Source organism: Narcine bancroftii, chromosome 11, assembly GCF_036971445.1.
Source record: "Narcine bancroftii isolate sNarBan1 chromosome 11, sNarBan1.hap1, whole genome shotgun sequence".
Lineage (NCBI taxonomy): Eukaryota > Metazoa > Chordata > Chondrichthyes > Torpediniformes > Narcinidae > Narcine > Narcine bancroftii.
The window spans coordinates 70112242-70130099 of record NC_091479.1 but is presented as its reverse complement, the minus strand read 5'-3'; the positions used below and the strand labels follow the sequence as shown (position 1 = coordinate 70130099).

At 44.0% G+C, this 17858-nt stretch overlaps 1 protein-coding gene and 1 long non-coding RNA gene across 2 annotated transcripts in view; one reads left to right on the top strand and one right to left on the bottom strand.

Annotated features, from left to right (window-relative positions):
• Positions 1 to 8732: 8732 nt before the first annotated feature.
• Positions 8733 to 17284, bottom strand: LOC138745873 (uncharacterized). The gene is made up of 2 exons (XR_011346557.1): positions 16344 to 17284; positions 8733 to 11051 (listed from the first exon to the last, which is right to left on the bottom strand). It is a non-coding gene; the product is annotated as an uncharacterized lncRNA (long non-coding RNA).
• Positions 16334 to 17858, top strand: part of LOC138745872 (sortilin-like) — a 125463-nt gene continuing 123938 nt past the window's right edge. Inside the window, exon 1 of the mRNA XM_069903324.1 lies at positions 16334 to 16608. Coding sequence (XP_069759425.1) covers positions 16375 to 16608 — 234 coding nt within the window. The 5' untranslated portion in view covers positions 16334 to 16374. The remainder of the gene's footprint in view (positions 16609 to 17858) is intronic.

The window sequence follows — 17858 nt, the reverse complement described above, 5'->3', positions numbered from 1 at the left end:
TGTCAAGATTGTAGGTCAGGTTCAGCAGACCGGCAGTTTGAAGAAATTTGTCTAGGTTGGCGTCGTGGTCCTGCACGTCATGGCCACAGATGGTGACATTGTCCAGATACGGGAAGGTAGCGGTTAGCCCGTTCTGGTCCATCATCTGGTCCATTTCCCGCTGGAAGACCGCGACACCATTCGTGACCCCGAATGGTACCCTGAGAAATTGATACAGCCGCCCATTCGCTTCGAAGGCCGTGAATGGTGGGTCCTCACAGCGGATCGGGAGCTGGTGGTAGGCCGAACGTAGGTCAATGGTGGAGAAAATGCGGTATTGGGCAATCTGGTTCACCACATCCGTGATGCGTGGCAGGGGGTACGCATCCAGGAGCGTGAAGCGGTTAATGGTCTGGCTTGAACTAGGTTCGATGATGCCCTCATCCAGCAATCTACGCACCTCACTCCTAATGAATTGCCTGTTTTCGTAACTCTATTGCCGACTTTTGGTGGCAACAGGCTTCCAGCCAGGGGTGAGGTTTGCTAAGAGTGCTGGCGGGGCAATCCAGACAGGTGTGGCCCCGGGGCACGGGGGCAGGTTGCTCGGGTGCTTCAGGGGTGGGGCGATGGCAGACCGAGATGGGGGCGTGGGTCCCCCAAAGTGTAGGGACACCGTTCGAAACTGACGGTGAAAGTCTAATCCCAGCAAAACTGGGGCGCACAATTGGGGAAGGATGAATAATTTGAAGTGGGTGACCGTTATGCCCTTTACTTCCAGCGTGATGATGCAATACCCCTTTATCTTAGTCAAGTGCGACCTCGTCGCTAATGAGATCCTCTGGGTAGTGGGGATAATGTCAAGTCCGCAACGGATGGCCAGATCTGGCCGGATAAAACTGTCAGTTGACCCAGAGTCAAATAAGCAATTGGTGTAGTGTCCATGCACTTTAATCAGATCCATTGCTTTAGTGAGAGGATGAGAGCATTGCTGATTTAGTGTTATAGAAGCAGCCACTGATCCTATTAACAGGGGAGTTCCGCGTGTTGACGTCACGCAATGGGATGACGTCATGCAACGGGATGACGTCATAGATGCAGTCAGCGCTGGAGGAGCAGGTTGGAGGTACTCCCGGAGGTGCTGTTGTGGCGGCATCGGCGGATGAACGGTAAGTAGTGGGGGTTGTTGCTCGCAGTTGGGGGTGGGTAGGTCATCGGTCGCAGTGGTCGGGCCCCAGCGGTCGTCAGCGATGGACACTAGGTCGAGTACCTGGTCGGTCGCGGTGGCCGCATTGGCGGCGGCGTGGGCAGCGGCAGCAGGGGTGCGAGCAGCTGTAGCGGTAGCATCGTCTCCGGGGGTGGTCATGGCTGTGGCAATAGCGGGCTCTACAGTCGCGACTGAGGCCGGGTCGAGTGTTCCGCACAGGGGCAAGAGGCGGGCCAACACCATGGTTGCTAGGGTGGGCTGCCCCTTCCGGGTTCGGCGTCTCCGTGACGTCAGGCATTGCCGTGCAGGGGAGCCCTCGCTCGCATTGGATGAGAGCTCTGGGGAAGAAGAGTTTGAATGGCGGTTGGGCTTCACACGAGGCACTGTGTTTGCCGGTGTCCATTTTAGACCTACAGACTGCAGCAAAGTGGCCGTTTTTAAGGCACTTCTGGCACCTGGCTTTTCTTGCTGGGCACTGGGACCTGCTGTGCTTGTCCCTCCCGCAGAAATAACATTTTGGGTTTGCAGGGGGCAATGTAGCAGCAGCTGACAGGCCGTCAGTATCTTGGGGGGTGGTAGGGTAGAAGGGCACTTTTCTCACATCAGAACGTGGGGTCCAGTCCCTAGAGAGCTCGTTTGACTTTAAGGCTGCATCCTCCATTGTGATTGCAATCCGGGCCACGTCCTCTAGTTTTTCTACCCCTTGATCGAGCAAGCGCAGCCTCACTTCGTTCGATCGGAGCCCGGCCACATAGGCATCCCGGACGAGATCGTTTGTGATCTCGGCAGCAGTTTTGTCCACACAGTTACAGTCCTTGCCCAAGGCCTTGACTACTTGTAAATATGCCCTGCTGGACTCGTTGGGCTGTTGCTTCCTCGACGCAAGCACGAGCCGGGCATGAACTCTGTTCATTGGTTGATCGTACAGTTCTTTCAGTACTTTTATGGCTGCGGTGTAAGTGGTCTCATCCTGGATGTTCTCGTAGACTCTCAAGGACACCATAGACAGCAATGCTGTTAGATGCTGGTTATCCTCTTTCACCTCAATGACCCTTAGGAAGTTTTCAAAGTTCATCAGCCAGAACTTAAAGGCTTTGAAGGCTGTAGCTGACTATGGGTCGATGTCAAGTTTTTCTGGCCGAGTCAGATGCTCCATCCCTTTTAAAAAAAATTCTTTTTTGCTAATAAAATTTTAGAGCTCGTCGAAAGAACCAAAGACTTGTTGATCCAAACCAAGGCTTTTATTAGCAAAAGACAGGAGCTCTTCACAGGTGGCCGACCAGTCCGGAATGATCCGACCTGGCTAGGGACACAACCCTTTAAGGCCCAGATAGTAGACGTGGCAAAGCTCTCAGCCAATCGCTGTAAGCACAGTCATTACTGTAACTATATACATTGGTGAGAGGTCTGTACTATCACATGTACTTTTCATTTTTCTTTTAATTTCACTAAATTCTAATGTCAACCATTCTTTTAATGCTCTCATTTGTTCTTGAAAAAAACTTTATCTATATTCTGTCCATCTGTTTTATCTTCTATTTCTCTGTGCAGATCTTGGTCTTCTTCTTCCTCTTCTCTGTGTCTTCTTCTCTTCCTTGTATCTGTGTCTCTTCTGACTTTCCCGATCAGTTGCTTGCCTCACTTTGCTGGGCTTCTTCCTGCTTGGCTTCTTGCTGTTGGTCCTCTTCTTCTGGGCTACTCATCTGTTGGCCCTCCTGCTGTTGCTCTTCTTTCCTTTCACTCCCTTTCCTGTTGCTTTCCTCTTCCAGCCGAGAGCCCTGATGTCGGGCATCCCTCAACTGGTCACGTTGTTTTGCCCGCTCCTCGGCTGAGCCCCCCTCCCGTCTGTGTTCTCCTTCCCCTTAGTAAGCGCTCCTCGCGCATGTGCAGTTGCGCACTTTAGTTTGGATCAGAGAGCCATTTTTGCAGTCCAGCAGTCGGGGGTTGGGGGGGTCGCGACTCTGCGGGGTCGTCACCAACCTCGGAGAATGGGCTCTCTTCTCCACGACGGCTCCCTGTTTCTTCATGCAGATAAGGCCTTCTCCTTTCTCTTCCGGCGTCTTTTCTTCTTTTTTTTCCCCGTTGTTTTTACTTTTTCCTTCTTAGGTGCCATTTTCTTTCTTTTCCCTATGACTTTATCTTTTATTTGTAATGTTTTGTATTTCTTGAACTTTGTACTTTCTTCACTTTATTTCTTCTTTTCTGGAGAGAGCTGATATTCCCTTACTGGCCACTACTCCATCACGTGACTCATACTGGCTCACTTTTGAGCCACTATGAACTTTTCCCTTAGTGAATTCATCTGACCTTCCATGATGGTATTACTATTAACTCAACAGCCTTTTTAACATCACCTCCAGATGAACCTGCAGAAACAGATTATGATTGTTTGCAGCATAATTACCTTTTGACTTTTGGCATGACAAGGTTTAATAGACAGTCCCATTGATAAAACTTGGTTTATTGCCTGGTCAACCTTTGTTGATGATACAGGTCTGCACTGTGCAGGTTATGCCATTGCAAAAAAAAAATACAGAAATGAAGTACTAAACTATCCAGTCTCTCCCAGACATTTGAATTGTTTGACTTTATTAGAACCTAAATGATAGGGATTGGAATATTTATGCCCACACTAGAACCCTATACCCCTTGGGAATGCATATGTAGATCCTACTGCAAAAGTAATAAAATAGAACAGTCTTGCCTGATTAGGGGATGAAGCATAGCATAACTTCTTTGGGTTGCCTCTGCCCTGCTCTTTAAACAACAGGGGGTGTGACAGAAATCCAGAAACTGAATTATGAACTACCCCTGCTGGACAATTTCTGAATCTAATGCAATTTTTTTTTAACCTGTATTGCTTTATTACATACATGCAATGTAAGGAGGAATGGCAAGATTGGCACATCACTAATTTGAAAAAATCAAAGAAAGGCACAGTAATGTATCATCTGTCAGCAAAATAATCCTGGTAAAGAAATGAAGTGCCCTCAGGGAAGGACATGAATGCCTACCATTTGAGTGTATATAGATTGATTTTATAGAATTAAGTGCATAACTATAAATATTGTCCTGTTATTATTAATTTACCCGAAACCTCAAAGAATAAGTTGGCGAAGTTGTCAGAAGAAACTGGGTTGAATTGGATCAAGGTATTGCCACTGGCATTATTTGAAATGAGTATAACCCCGCATGCCAGGACAGGTTAAAATCCTAAGACTGACGTGACATTACTTTAGATTTACATGCGTTAATTGACAAAATGGTCACCTATGGTCACCTATGTACAGCAACTAACCAAAACACTGTCAGTCCAACACTCACAGGTGTAAGAGACACAGAGGTATCCTGAGGTGGCAAACAGGTGCCCCTCCTCCAGGCCCGCGACTATATGCTTTGAAGTAGAACAATGCTTGATAATCATTGAATGTACATCATGACCACCTAAACACTCCAATTTTCTTTTAGCTGAGGACTCTTTAACTAGTGTTCCAACAATCCATCAAAAGAAATGGAAAAATAAGTGGTTATATTGAAAATTAACAAGATGATATGATTTCTGACTGCATTGAAGTGCAGCAACTCAGCAACAGACAAGAATTGCACAAAAAAATGCAAACAGCAAATTTTGCAGACAAATACTCAATGATAAGGTTATGCTGTCTGGCCAAACATGTGTACAGTACTTGATATCTTTGTTGCTTGACTATATGCATAATGATCCCACATTGGCAAGGAGGGAATGATAAATATCTTACTGTAAAGACATGGTGGCATCCAAATGGCCAGGAGGCCATTTTCCATGTTTATAATTGGCCATTTTTCTTTTTATTTAAAGACAATTCTGCTTTGACTATTAGTTTAAAATTTTGTTCATAGAAATAACCCTCTGTTATGGACTGCCTGAGGAACTGAGTTCAGATAATAGTCCTTACTTTGTAGCCAAGATAAATGAAGAATCGTATAAGGAATTGGGAATCTTACAGTGATTCCACTATTCCTGCTACCTGGTGTTAATGGGAGTATGAATCATTAAAAATAAACACTAAGCTGGCAAAATTGACAGTGAACTCAGGTTGCTGGAGTTGTTAGGCTGCAGCTCTACTAATTGCACTTCTGTGTCACCACAAACAAACTAATCTCTGTTTCACTCTCCATAGATTCTGCCTGCCCTGCTTTAGGGAAGAGGGGCGCTTAGATAGCTACTGATAGAGTAAGTCACAACCTACTGAGGTCCAGTAAATAGAATTAATAAAATTTAACAGCAATGCAGGGATTGTCTTACCATTCCATTTTTACAGTCTTTACAATTTCTTTACAAAGTTCACTCAGAATTATTAGCTTTAGCCACTCGAAGACAGTTACCTGTTCCTCCTGGTCTGACAGTGAGCTGCCCAAGAAAACAGGATCAGGCGAAGCCCAGGCTTCAGTCTGCGGGATAGGCTTCTGGGGCTGTCTCACTTTTAGCCTTTCTGTTAGGCATTTCAACAATTCAAAATCCATCCCTGTTACTTCAAAGCATTGCAACTATAATCGAATGGTAAGACAATCCCTGCATTGCTGTTAAATTTTATTAATTCTATTTACTGGACCTCAGTAGGTTGTGACTTACTCTATCAGTAGCTATCTAAGCGCCCCTCTTCCCTAAAGCAGTGCAGGCAGAATCTATGGAGAGTGAAACAGAGATTAGTTTGTTTGTGGTGACACAGAAGTGCAATTAGTAGAGCTGCAGCCTTCACAACTCCAGCAACCTGAGTTCACTGTCAAAGCCCAGTGACTGTCTGGATTTCCCCTGGGAACCTTCGTTCTTCCCACATCTTACAATTTTGAATTTTGATAGGTGAGTTAGCCATTGTAAATGACCCCTGGTGTGTAGACAAGTTGTAGAATTTGTTGATGTGTGGAAGAGAATTAGGTTGTGTAGTGCGATCAATCACCACTTGCAGATACGAAGCAAGCAGTCAAAGGCTTTATTAATCAGAAGGCCCAGACATGCCTCTACATGCTGCTGGCTCATGTCCAATGCGGGTATGAGGGAGGCGGCTAGGGGTCTCAGTCTTTATTAGGGGATCTTATGGGGAGGGGCTAAAGTACAAAAGATGGGCCAGCCTGCCCAGCCCAGTGAGGACATGTCCAGACATCCTCGCAGAACACTCCAGTGAGGGGGGGGGGTGGGTGGGAACACTCAGGGGACCATTTTGGAGGAGGTGGGATCACTACTTCGCTTGTCAGGGTGATCCCTGAGGCCAACTGGTTGCTGCCCAGGGGTATCAGGTGCATCTCCTGTGCTGGGGCCCCTGCTCACGCCAGGTCCTGGATAGACACTATCGTTCTGTCCGCCCTGGTACTTTACCAGCGCTTACTGGCACTTCCTTGACCAGTGGGTCCATCTTTTGCGTTCTAACATGCTTCCGGAGAAGCACCAGCCCCAGCATCATCAGGCAGACTGGCAGCGTGGTTCCCGACACTGACCTCCTAGGGAAGGAGAACAATTTTTCATGGGGTGTTGCGTTAGTTGCCGTGCAAAGTAGGGACCTGGTGGCATGCAGCGCTTCTGAAAGGACCTCTTGCCACTGGGGTATGAGCATCCTTTTCGACTTGAGAGCCAAAAGGAATGCCTTCCAGATCGTACCATTCTCCCTCTCCACCTGCCCATTCCTGCAGGGGTTGTAACTTGTGGTTCTGCTTGTAGCTATGCTCCTGGAAAGGAAGTATTGGCCCAACTCCTCACTCATGAAAGCAGATCCCTGGTAGCTATGAACGTAACTGGGGTATCCAAACAGAGTGAATATTGTGTGGAGTGCTTTAATGACTGTGGATGTGGTAATGTCGGGGCAAGGGATGGTGAATGGGAAATGTGAGTACTCGACCACAATGCTCAGAGAGTAGATGTTCCGATTCATGGACGGGAGGAGCCCCTTGAAGTGCATGCTGAGATGTTCGAAGGGGTGAGTGGCCTTGATGAGTTGGGCTCTCTCTGGTCTGCAAAATTTGCAGCTTGCATTCTACACAGACTGGGCAACTGCTAGTCAGCTCATGACTTCCTCCACTGAATAGGGGAGGTTATGGAACCTCACAAAATGGTAGAGCCTTGTGACCCTGGGGTGGCAGAGGCTATTGTGGAGGGCATGGAGGCAATCAACTTGCAATGTGGTTCACCTGTGCCTCCAACATTGTGAGTAAAACAACAAAAAACACAAACGCTTTTTTAATTTCGTGGAAGCGTCACGTATTATACTGCTTCTGCCATAGGATAAATGTGAAAGCATTTTTAAATTCAATCTAACCTGGTTTGTTAAACTGTACAAACAGTTATTATTCATGTTATTGAATGGATATTATTTCTTCACTGTTCGGAAAACTGTGATTATTTTTGGCAGTTAAGAAAAGAATCTGAACCTAATCTTGGTCAATAGTTTCACCTGGAAACATTCTCTTGATCTTTTTATCAAGTGGATACAATTGCTAAGCCACATCTTTGCTACTATCTTATTTTGCTGTAATATTTTCTGCCCTTGCAGCATGCTCTTGACCCAAATCCCTTTCTTACCCATGTGCCTATCCAAATGTCTTTTAAATGTTATATTTGCGCCTGCCTCTTAACACTTTCTCTGGCAGCCCCTTCGCCTTCATCAACCTCTGCAGGAACTGGTTCATAAAAATTGAACTGCCTGAATGCTATAAGAATGAGTCAACAGCAATTTTTGGTGATCGTTCTATTAAGTGACCACAGGGGAAGTTAGGTTACCTCTTTAAATTTTAGCAGTAAATACTAAAATTTTGCTGTCAAAGCTTCCATTTACTCTTTGGATTTATGTTGAAATAAATTTTACACTTAATGTCCACCAGGTGTCACCACTGCTCACATTTTAACTTTCTATGCCCGGTCTTTAATCAATAGCAGCTTTTGTCAGCAAGAAAAAACGAAAGCATATGCTGGACGAGGTGATGCGCCATTTGATTTCATCTATATATGCTAATGCTACCTTGGACACAAATGAAAAATAACTTTTTGCATTGTCTTGCCATTAATCTTAATGCATGACTTTTGTTTCCTTTTCCTTTTTAATGGTACTGGTCAGACTGTCTGCTCTTTAATCAAAAGTCAAGAATAATCCAGGGGTCATACCTAAATTCCATAGGAGCACAATTATTGTGTGGTCCATCCTGCCTTGCTGGCCTACCTTTCCTGTCTACCCCTCAATTAGTGGGGGTGGGGGGGTGTCCACTCGATCCCAGCCAGGAAAATTCAAGAGAAAGAAAATACTCTGAACACTGTCCGCTGTAACGTGACAAACCCATTAACCCCTGATATGTGTTTCATACCTTTGTTGTGAACTTTGTGGTTGGTTAAGTGTTAAAGGTGGATGGGGGGGGGGGGGGGGGGAAAGGGAAGGGGACAGAAAAAGCTTGAACTCTACAGAAAATCTTGTATAGAATTGATAATTCTAAATTGTAATCAGTATCGATGTTGTCAAAATTAGCATCGATAATATTGATAATTGTTTGAGCTTGTTTGGAAAATCATTAATAAAGTATTTAAAAATAATCCGAGGCTAGAGATTTATTTACTACTTTTTAAAGACATTGAAGCAGGATGCTGGTCACCCGAACATGTTTTGTGAGGATCCTTGCGGGATTATCCTTTCCAGCATGGTCTTCTCTTTTAATTTCTCACAGGTGCCAACATTCAGCCAAGCAGATGCAATCTCAGCAATTAACTCACAAGCATTTGATGGTTGGAGGAAGGTAGGGAGGGGAAGGCAAGTTGCATGCTAAATTCTTCCAGCCATAGAGGAGGGAACTTGGCTACAGAATGAATAGATGCTGCAATGATGGGATGAAGGTGGGATGGTATTCCATGAGGGTCTTGAAGGGTCTCAGTGGTGAACACCCACAGAGTGTTCATGGGAGCTACAGAAACCCTCCAGAGATACAGACAAGATTTTGTCAAAGAAGTCTGTTCAAACAAATCAGTGAAGTCCTTGCATGTCTGAACTTTGAGGAAGCTTGCAATATAGGAAAATACTTTTTTTTAGAGTAAATGAAATCTCCTCGGTGTTTGGGTCACATCCCTAAAGCAACAGTAAGCTGTAAAATGATCCTAAAAGTGACCATAACTTTTCCTTTCACGGCCAAAGAGGTCAAGGCACAGCAAAGCCAATATATGAAGTCACAAAGTACAGTTTGAGTGCTTGCCTCCTAAGTAATAGGATTCAGGGCTTAATGACACCAAATAACTTGGGCATCAAAGTTGAAAGTCTTACTGGAGTTGCACTGCTATTTATGTATTTTGGGGTGATTTTGCAAGGAAAAAATTGTGCTAAGGCAACAAAAATCCTGATGAAAGATTGAGAGCTGAATTTCTCAGTCGGTGTTAATATTTTTTATATTTAAATTTTAAAATTTATTTAATTGAGACATACAGCTCAGTAACAGCCCCTTATGGCCCATGGGCCCATTCTGCCCAATTACACCCGATAGACCTACAATCTCGGGTACGTTTTGAAGTCTGGGAGGAAACTGGAGCACCCGGAGGAAACCCACGCAGACACAGGGAGAACACACAAACTCTTTATGCACAGCGTGGAATTGGATCCCGGTCCTGATCACTGGCATCTGAAAATGATCACAATACCTTTAATCTCTGAGTGAAATCAATTTTCAAATGCTCTGCACTTTTCTTTTGAGTTCTGCAAATGAATTGGGGTCATGAAGATGACAAAACCTTTGTCTGTCTATTGAGATAAAACATCAAAGCCTTCCTGTTTCACATGCTTCTCTAATATCCAACTCTTAGCATTCATTTAACTTGAGTTATTCAGGCATGGGTGTTGCGTGTGGAGGAAATGTGGCCTCCCTGCCTGCCTGCCTGTCTGGAATGTGTGTGTTTTGGGTGGTCACGTGTCCTCCCCGTCTGGAACTTATCACTTGTCAGTCAAGGCTGGCCTCCAGCCACTAATTAATGCACACCTTGCCTTTGACTAATTCAAATCACTATTGGCTAGACACAGCACAGAGCACATTTTGCTCTCTCTGCCTCATGGTTTGAGTCCTGGACACCACTCCATGCCAGGTCGCTACTGTGGACATTGCTTGGAAGGATCGCAGGTCAGGTGTGCACTCTACTGAAGCTGAGTCATAGTATTGCTATAGGTCAATGCGCAGTAGAGCTGCACCTCCTGACAATCAGAGGTCCGGGACTATGTGTATACTCCTATGTATAATGTGTACTCGAGCCACTTCCCGATGATTCAGGGTCCAGGAGGGTGTAGAACCCCTACTTATGGTGCAAATGTCTGCATCGCCTATGTGAATTAGTAATTATGTATAGTACTGTTTAATATCTTCCCACACTCTTTTATAAATAGTGCGCATGTGTGTTTTATTCCTGTTACGAATTTCCCTCGCTCAATAAAAATTATGTATGATTACAAACCCTTGTGTCAGACTCATCTTTCTGTGAACCCATCGAACCTGATGCTTTTTTTCAACACAACAATGGGAAGGTACTTTTAAGCATGATAAATTATTAGAAGTTGGATTTTTATCAAATCTTTCTCACGTGTCATCCTTCAGGCCACAAGCAAGAAACACCCTAACTAGGTCTCATGGTCAGGAATTTAGCTTCATTTGATCTCAAGTTTCCATCCACTAAACAAATAAGTTTTGACGGTTTCAGCCTTGACTGACAACTTATTACACACCAACAGAATCAATTTACACTTTCCAAGTGAGCAAACTGGTTCATACTGGTGGCTTCCAATGTCACTGAAAAAACGTTTATTGCAGGAAACTGGCAAGTTGACCTTGGGTTTGAGAAGGTGACTAAATGGCAGGTGGAAGGTTCATGGATGGAGTTGCCAATCTGAAAAAAAAAATCACCAGAAGTTAGCTTTCTAATGAAAACCATCTGAATCTGACAGCTACTTGTTGTGGTGCACTTTAAGAATCTGTGCACTGGAAATAGAGGGTAAGGCTATTCTGGGCTTGTTGTCCCTTAATGGATAAATCTGCCCAAAGCCCATTTTCTTGCTCATTCCTGTACTCCCTAACATTTTTCTTATTATCATTTGCTGTAACTGAAACAAGTTTCATAACCACACAATAAAGCATTCATTCTCATTTCTGTTTATATGATAATGCAAATATGTCCTTTAATGCATGGAAGCATTGCACAGTGAGACATCAAGTCTAAGCCTCTGTCTGTGATTTTGGCACTAAATTAAAAAGAGCAGGTGTTCTACCCAATATTTATCCCTCAACCAACAGATTACCTGATCATCACATGCTGTTTGTTTATATGCTCAAATCGCCTCTTGTGTTTCCAGTGTTGCAACCCTGTCTAGATTGCAAAAGAACCCGATTAACTTAAAGCCCATTGGGATGTCCGTAGTCGTTAAACGTGCTCAACAAATGGCTCATTTTTAATGCTCTTAATGCCAGAATAAACTATATCTTCCTGTTAAACAGGAGAAAACTATGTAATGCTGGGCTACCACATTACTTCAGGTAACATTGTTTTATATCTGCTAGATTTCAAATGTCTTATTTTCCACTATAAGCTGGTTGTGTACTTTTGTTGTTTTTTCACTTTTACTTTCAAATCCCTATTGATTAATCAAATTGCAGTCAACAGGAAAAATGGATGAAAGATAAGCACTTATCCCATTAAATTAACTCTGGCAGCAAAATCCATAAGGACTCTCTGCAATGAGATCTCAGTTATTCTGGAGAGATTTTTAATGCCAGTTTTCATGTAAGCATTAAAGCATCTTGCACCACTTGTTTACAGCTCATATGCACCAGTCATATGTAAACAGGTTAATACACTGCAAACACTCTGAGCTTGAAGGTCATAACTTAGACCTGAACAATTACTGAGGAAGCCAAGAAAAATGAGGATATGGCCATCAATGGGTGTGGTTGGATTTCTGCCAAATGTTTTTTACAACGCAGCCACATTACACTGTAGTCATAATCCTTCGCAGTTGAGCTTATGCTGAAAGAGTTATGGTAGTTTAAAATAGATTATAATTCACATGAGGCATACGCACATCAATACCCATGCAATATGGGTCTGATTTCACCATGTGGCAGCCATTACACATGCACATACCTATTTCTCCTCAATGGAACTAATGGATTTGTACTCTTTTTTTTTTGGCACAGAACAACTCAGTGTGTGAGTGGTGCTTGATGTCAAAACAAGTTGTTATTGTAGATCAGGTGAAATAAAATCAGTAAATGTTGGAATGCACAGCATGAACAAAGTTAAGTTAATCCTTTCTCAGGGCTCAAATTTTTGACCAACACAGCTCTTCTTAGAATTTATACTGGAGAGATTAAGAGAGCTCTGTGTGTTGACCAAGCTTAGTCGAATCGTGACTTTCATGGTCGAATGTAACCTTTCTTTCTCATTTCATATTCTCCAAATGTTAGAAAGAATAATTATTTGCAATTACCAACATCCAACATTCCCAAAATTCATATTTGACACCTTATTCTACCATGTAATATGAGCATAATTTTGCCAAGTTGTACCATAATCACAGGACCACTAAGAATCTGGCCCACTATTGGATCATTAAGATTTGGCATTCTGCAACCACAACATCAAGGAATCTATCACCTTCTCATGGCACTTTCCTTTATAAGTGTCCCTTCATGCTTCCTTTCCCACTAAGCAGGTTCTAAAATCTTCCAATGAAAAAATGATTTATATGGACCACTTCCAATCAATATATTGCAATCAGTCCTCACGATGGATTAGATTCTCTGTATTAGAGAACCAGAAGAAAATTGGGGGATTGCTCTGTAGAACACCTCCATGCAACCTGACCTTTCAATCACTTGTCATTGGCTCTTTGCCTTTGTTTTCCGATACTTCAACAATTCTCAGCGCAAATTAAAGAAAAAGTACCCATCATCTAAATTAGCATATTACAACCTAAAGACTTCATAATGAGTTTAACAATTTCACATAAACTCCCTTTACTCACAGATGTGTCCGTACCTTTGATTCAATTTGTCTTTTTATTAAACTATTACCCTGAGGTTTTGTCCTGAACTTTATCAAAGACATTTGTCCCCTGCACTCAACCACCTCTTTGCAACATAAATCATGTTGGTCTTCTCATTTTTCTAGTTCTGAAGAAGGGTTCTTGACCAAAAATGTGGACCCCATTTTTCTCTCTCTCTCCTGATGTTCTTGCACACTTCCAAGATTTTCTGCTTTTGTTTTAAATTGTTTTGTTCTACAGTCATTTGCTTCAACCTGCTAGAAGTTTGATGACTAGGGAGATTATGATGACAATTTGAGGAAGCGTTCTATTGTTAGGGATGCTCTCTCAAATGGGACAGATGCAAAACTGATGTGATGTCAATGTTGCAAACAGGAACTCATTGCTCCAGTTCATTAGTTCATGCGTCCACTGGCAAGAAATTCCTGATTTTAAATTTACATGTAATTTATTTTTTTGACATATAGCACACCATTTTGGCCTACAAGTCCATGCCGCCCAATTTGCACCTAATTAGCTTACACCCCCAGTATGTTTTGAACAGTGGGAAGAAACCGATGTGGGTGTCCTGTCAGGTGCATGTGTGATAGAGTATCTCCTCACAAGGAGGCAGGAGGTGACCCACAAGTTGCAGGGGAACGTCGGGGGTAGGAATTAGGATTCCCCAGATGGACGGACAATAGTCAAGGGTTTAGTAAGATAGGGGCTTGGCTGCTGGGCCATGCAATGCCAGTAGACTGGGTTGACAGGCTGGATCCCCATGGAGAGATTGGGCACATTGTGGCCTCCTCTTAGAGGAATCATGATTTCCTGAAGCCGGGGGAGTCATGGAGAAGTTATTGATATCCATGCTGAGGCATCAGTGAGATATCAGGGTGCTTAGAAAGATGAGCAAATCCAGTCTCTTAAGCACTACTGTGGCTCACTGTAGGAGGAACTAGACACTGCCCAGAACACTATTACAGCACCAGAAACCTGAGTTTGTATGTGCCACTGTCTGTAAGGAGTTTGTACATTCTCCCCATGTCCTGCTGGGTTTGCTCTGGGTTCTCTGGTCTCCTCCCATCTTCCAAAGCTGTATGAGTTAATTGGTCACAAGGTGGTGTGGGCTGGTGGGCCTGAAGACCTTGCTGTATCTCTAAATTAAATTTGATTCATCTGCTTTTAAGGGTCACAGTACAGCAGAGAGTTAAACCAAAGTTGCAAGATTTCCATTTCAAGAAATTAATGCAATGAAAGAGACAAAACCTGAGCTCAGATGATCCAACCAGCTAAGGAAATCAGTTAATGTACTGAGATTAAGAGTGTAGATCTATGTGGGGGAGGAAAAAAGTTTCACATCTTGTCTTTGAAGAGGGACTATGTGGCGTATGTGTTTGAGTATGTAAATAAATTGTTTTGATGTCCTTTGCGACAAGGCCAAAATATGTACACACCCTTATTTTGAAATTCCTGCTGTTATGCAGAAACTACTGTGGCAGTAATTACCAACAGCCCAAGTGTGGGTTAAATTCCCCTTTGAAGGACAATGTCCAAGGAATCTCCACTCCTTCCCCCAAAAGAAATAAAATAACAAACATTTCATGATCCTTCTTTGAGAGGGAGTAGAGGAGAGACTGTTGGGGGAGGAGATTACAGTAGTTGGGGAAGGTGAAGGGTGGAGATGCTCTGTTGGAGGGAAACCTTGCTGGGATTGAAGCAGGGGGTGGGGGGGGGGTGGTGGGTGGAGAATTGGGACCAGGGTTTGAGTCCTGTGGTGACTGTAAGGAGTTTGTACAATCTCCCTGTGTCTGTGTTGGTTTTCTCTGGGGGCTCTGGTTTCCTCCCATAGTTCAAAATGTGCCAGGCCAATTGGGTGAATGGGATCATGGGCTAATAGTTATTTTGTATTAAATTTATTAATTTTAAAAATATATATAATTTATAAAATTTAGATATTCAATTTTATACATTTAAACTTTATAAGGATGTAACTTTATAAAGATCAAAAGAATGAGATATATGATGAAGCAGGTTTGAGCTCTTGGAAAGTGACGGGTGGCAGAATAGTTGGGTTATATCGAGATTGGGGTAAAAAATGGTTATGGGAAGTTGGGTCTTGAAAATGGGATAGGAAATTAGAGAAACACAAGAAAGTTGGATGTGGAAGGAAATGAATGAGTCGGGGAATTAGGAGGGCTGAGGGGAGGTTGGGTAAATTGGAGGGATACAAGGAGGGCTGAGGTGGAGTCATAGATTTAGCATTCTGGGCTTGACCATTTTGCCTACATTTGGTCCATTTCCATATAAGCCCCTCTTATCCATCAATCTGTCCAAATTTCTTTTGAATAGTGTTAATTGTGTCTGCTTCTATTGAGTTTCCTCTGGCTGCTCATTCCAGATTCAGACCACCCTCAGTGAAAAGAATTGCCTCCTAAGTTTTCCCCTCTCACCTTAAACCTAGTTTGAGAACCATCAAATAAACTGTGATTGCCTCGCCTGTCCTCGCTGCCCTTTTTAGACAACTGCACGGTATGAGCTACCCTCCAGTTTTCTGGCACTTCATCCAAGGCAAAAGATGATGCAACTAGCTCAGCAAGAGCCTCCACAATTTCCTCCCAAGCTTCCCACAGGGTGTGAGGGTGCTTCTAGCCCTCCTCCCTGGTAGCTCTAATATGGACCAGCACCATGCTATTCAGTTCCTTCATTTCTTTGACTTCCATGATCTCCTTTGTAAGGACGATGTATTCAGTCAAAATCCCAGCAACCTCCTTTGGCTCCGCACAAAGGGATCCATCCTCTTCTGAGCCACATTCTTACATCATGTACCTGTAGAATTTCTTGGGATTCTTCTTATCCTGAGGCTCCACCTCATGTCCTCTCTTTGATCTCCAATTTCCTCTTGAATAAGATTCAAGGCCGGGACGCGATGGTGTTGGGTCAGGGCGAGTGAGGGAGGGAGCCGGGGGCTCGGGGTCGGTCGCTGCCAACCGCGCAGGGCATGAAAGGGGGTGGCGACAGGTGCAAACCAGGGAACCTCCCGCATATCCTAGCAACCGGCGGGCGACAGCTTAGCAACCAGCTGCTCCAAACCGATCTGCCCCTCCCCCGCCCCCCCCCCCCCTTCACTTCCAATCACTTCCTTGTTTTCGACTTACTTTCGCGCATTTTCTTTTCGCGGGGAGGAGGATGGCATCGAAGCTCGTTGGGGTTCTCCTCGTCGCCCAGTTTGGCTGCAAGGTGTCCTGCGACCATGAGAGGGACTCCCCCGAGCTACCGGCCCACCGCTTGGAGGTCTTCCAGCAGCTGGCAACTTTCAGGGGCGCTTCCCGGTCCAGGAGAGACGCTCCGGTTGCCGGCGAGCCAGCCTCCTGTGGCGGTGACAGCCCCGATCAAGACGCCTTGAGGCAAAATAGCCACCAGGTAAGGTCGGCGGGCGCGAGCCAGTTGAAGACGAACACGGCTTGGGTGCTGTCAAGAGGCTTCACTTCCTCCTTGCGTGAACAGAACAGTAGAAGCGGCCAGAGTGAGGGGTTTTCGCCACCCTGTTGGATTTGAAAAGAAATGCGGTGGAGATGTAAAGTTTCGCTTATTTGGAAGCGGTGGGATTTCCAAACCTGACCCATTTTCGTGCAGCTGCGAATTCCTTCATCTCGCTCTTGTTCGCCTCCCTCGCTTTGTGTGGTTTCCGGAACCGATGAGAAGTTCACAGCTTCTTTTAGTTGTCCCATCCTCATTGCTCCACTGCTGTTTGTCACTTGTGTGAATTGTACTTGGAGGAGGGGGGGGGGGGGGTAACATTTTCTTACCGAATGAGGCTTTTCCATCTTGCAGGTTGCAGGTTCTCTCTCTAAACCACCCATATCCTATAAGTCAGGAAACACCATTTAAAAGACCAATTTTTGGCCAAAGGCCACAATTGCATTTGAATTTGTTGGCGAGGTCACTTAAAACGAGACGGTGATATCAAGAAGCGTCGAACCAAGTTGTCGTGCAGATCAGGGGGTGGGTGGAGAATTGGGACCAGGGTTTGAGTCCTGTGGTGACTGTAAGGAGTTTGTACAATCTCCCTGTGTCTGTGTTGGTTTTCTCTGGGGGCTCTGGTTTCCTCCCATAGTTCAAAATGTGCCAGGTCAATTGGGTGAATGGGATCATGGGCTAATAGTTATTTTGTATTAAATTTATTAATTTTAAAAATGTATATAATTTATAAAATTTAGATATTCAATTTTATACATTTAAAAGGATGTAACTTTATAAAGATCAAAAGAATGAGATATATGATGAAGCAGGTTTGAGCTCTTGGAAACTTCCCTGTGAAGTTTTATTTTGGAGTACAGTTTACCCTTTGTTAGATACTTTCCCGAAATGTTCCTGCATCAACCGGTTTTTCCTGTTGTTCTGCGGTCGGAACTTTGGTTCGAGATGTTGACGTTACCGGCGAAAGGAAAGTGGGGTATGAAAGGTGTTAGAAAGTGAAGGAGCAAGTGGCTTGAAAAATGTTCCCTCAAAAATCTGAGATTCCCTCCCACAATCCATAAGAATATGGAAGGCGATTCAGTTTTTTTTTTAAAAAAAAGGACAATATTGTCAAGCAGATTGTTTAAAGTTAACTTTTTTAAAAAAAGTTTGAAGACCTCAGAGGACAAATTCCTGACTTGACAAATTTCGGT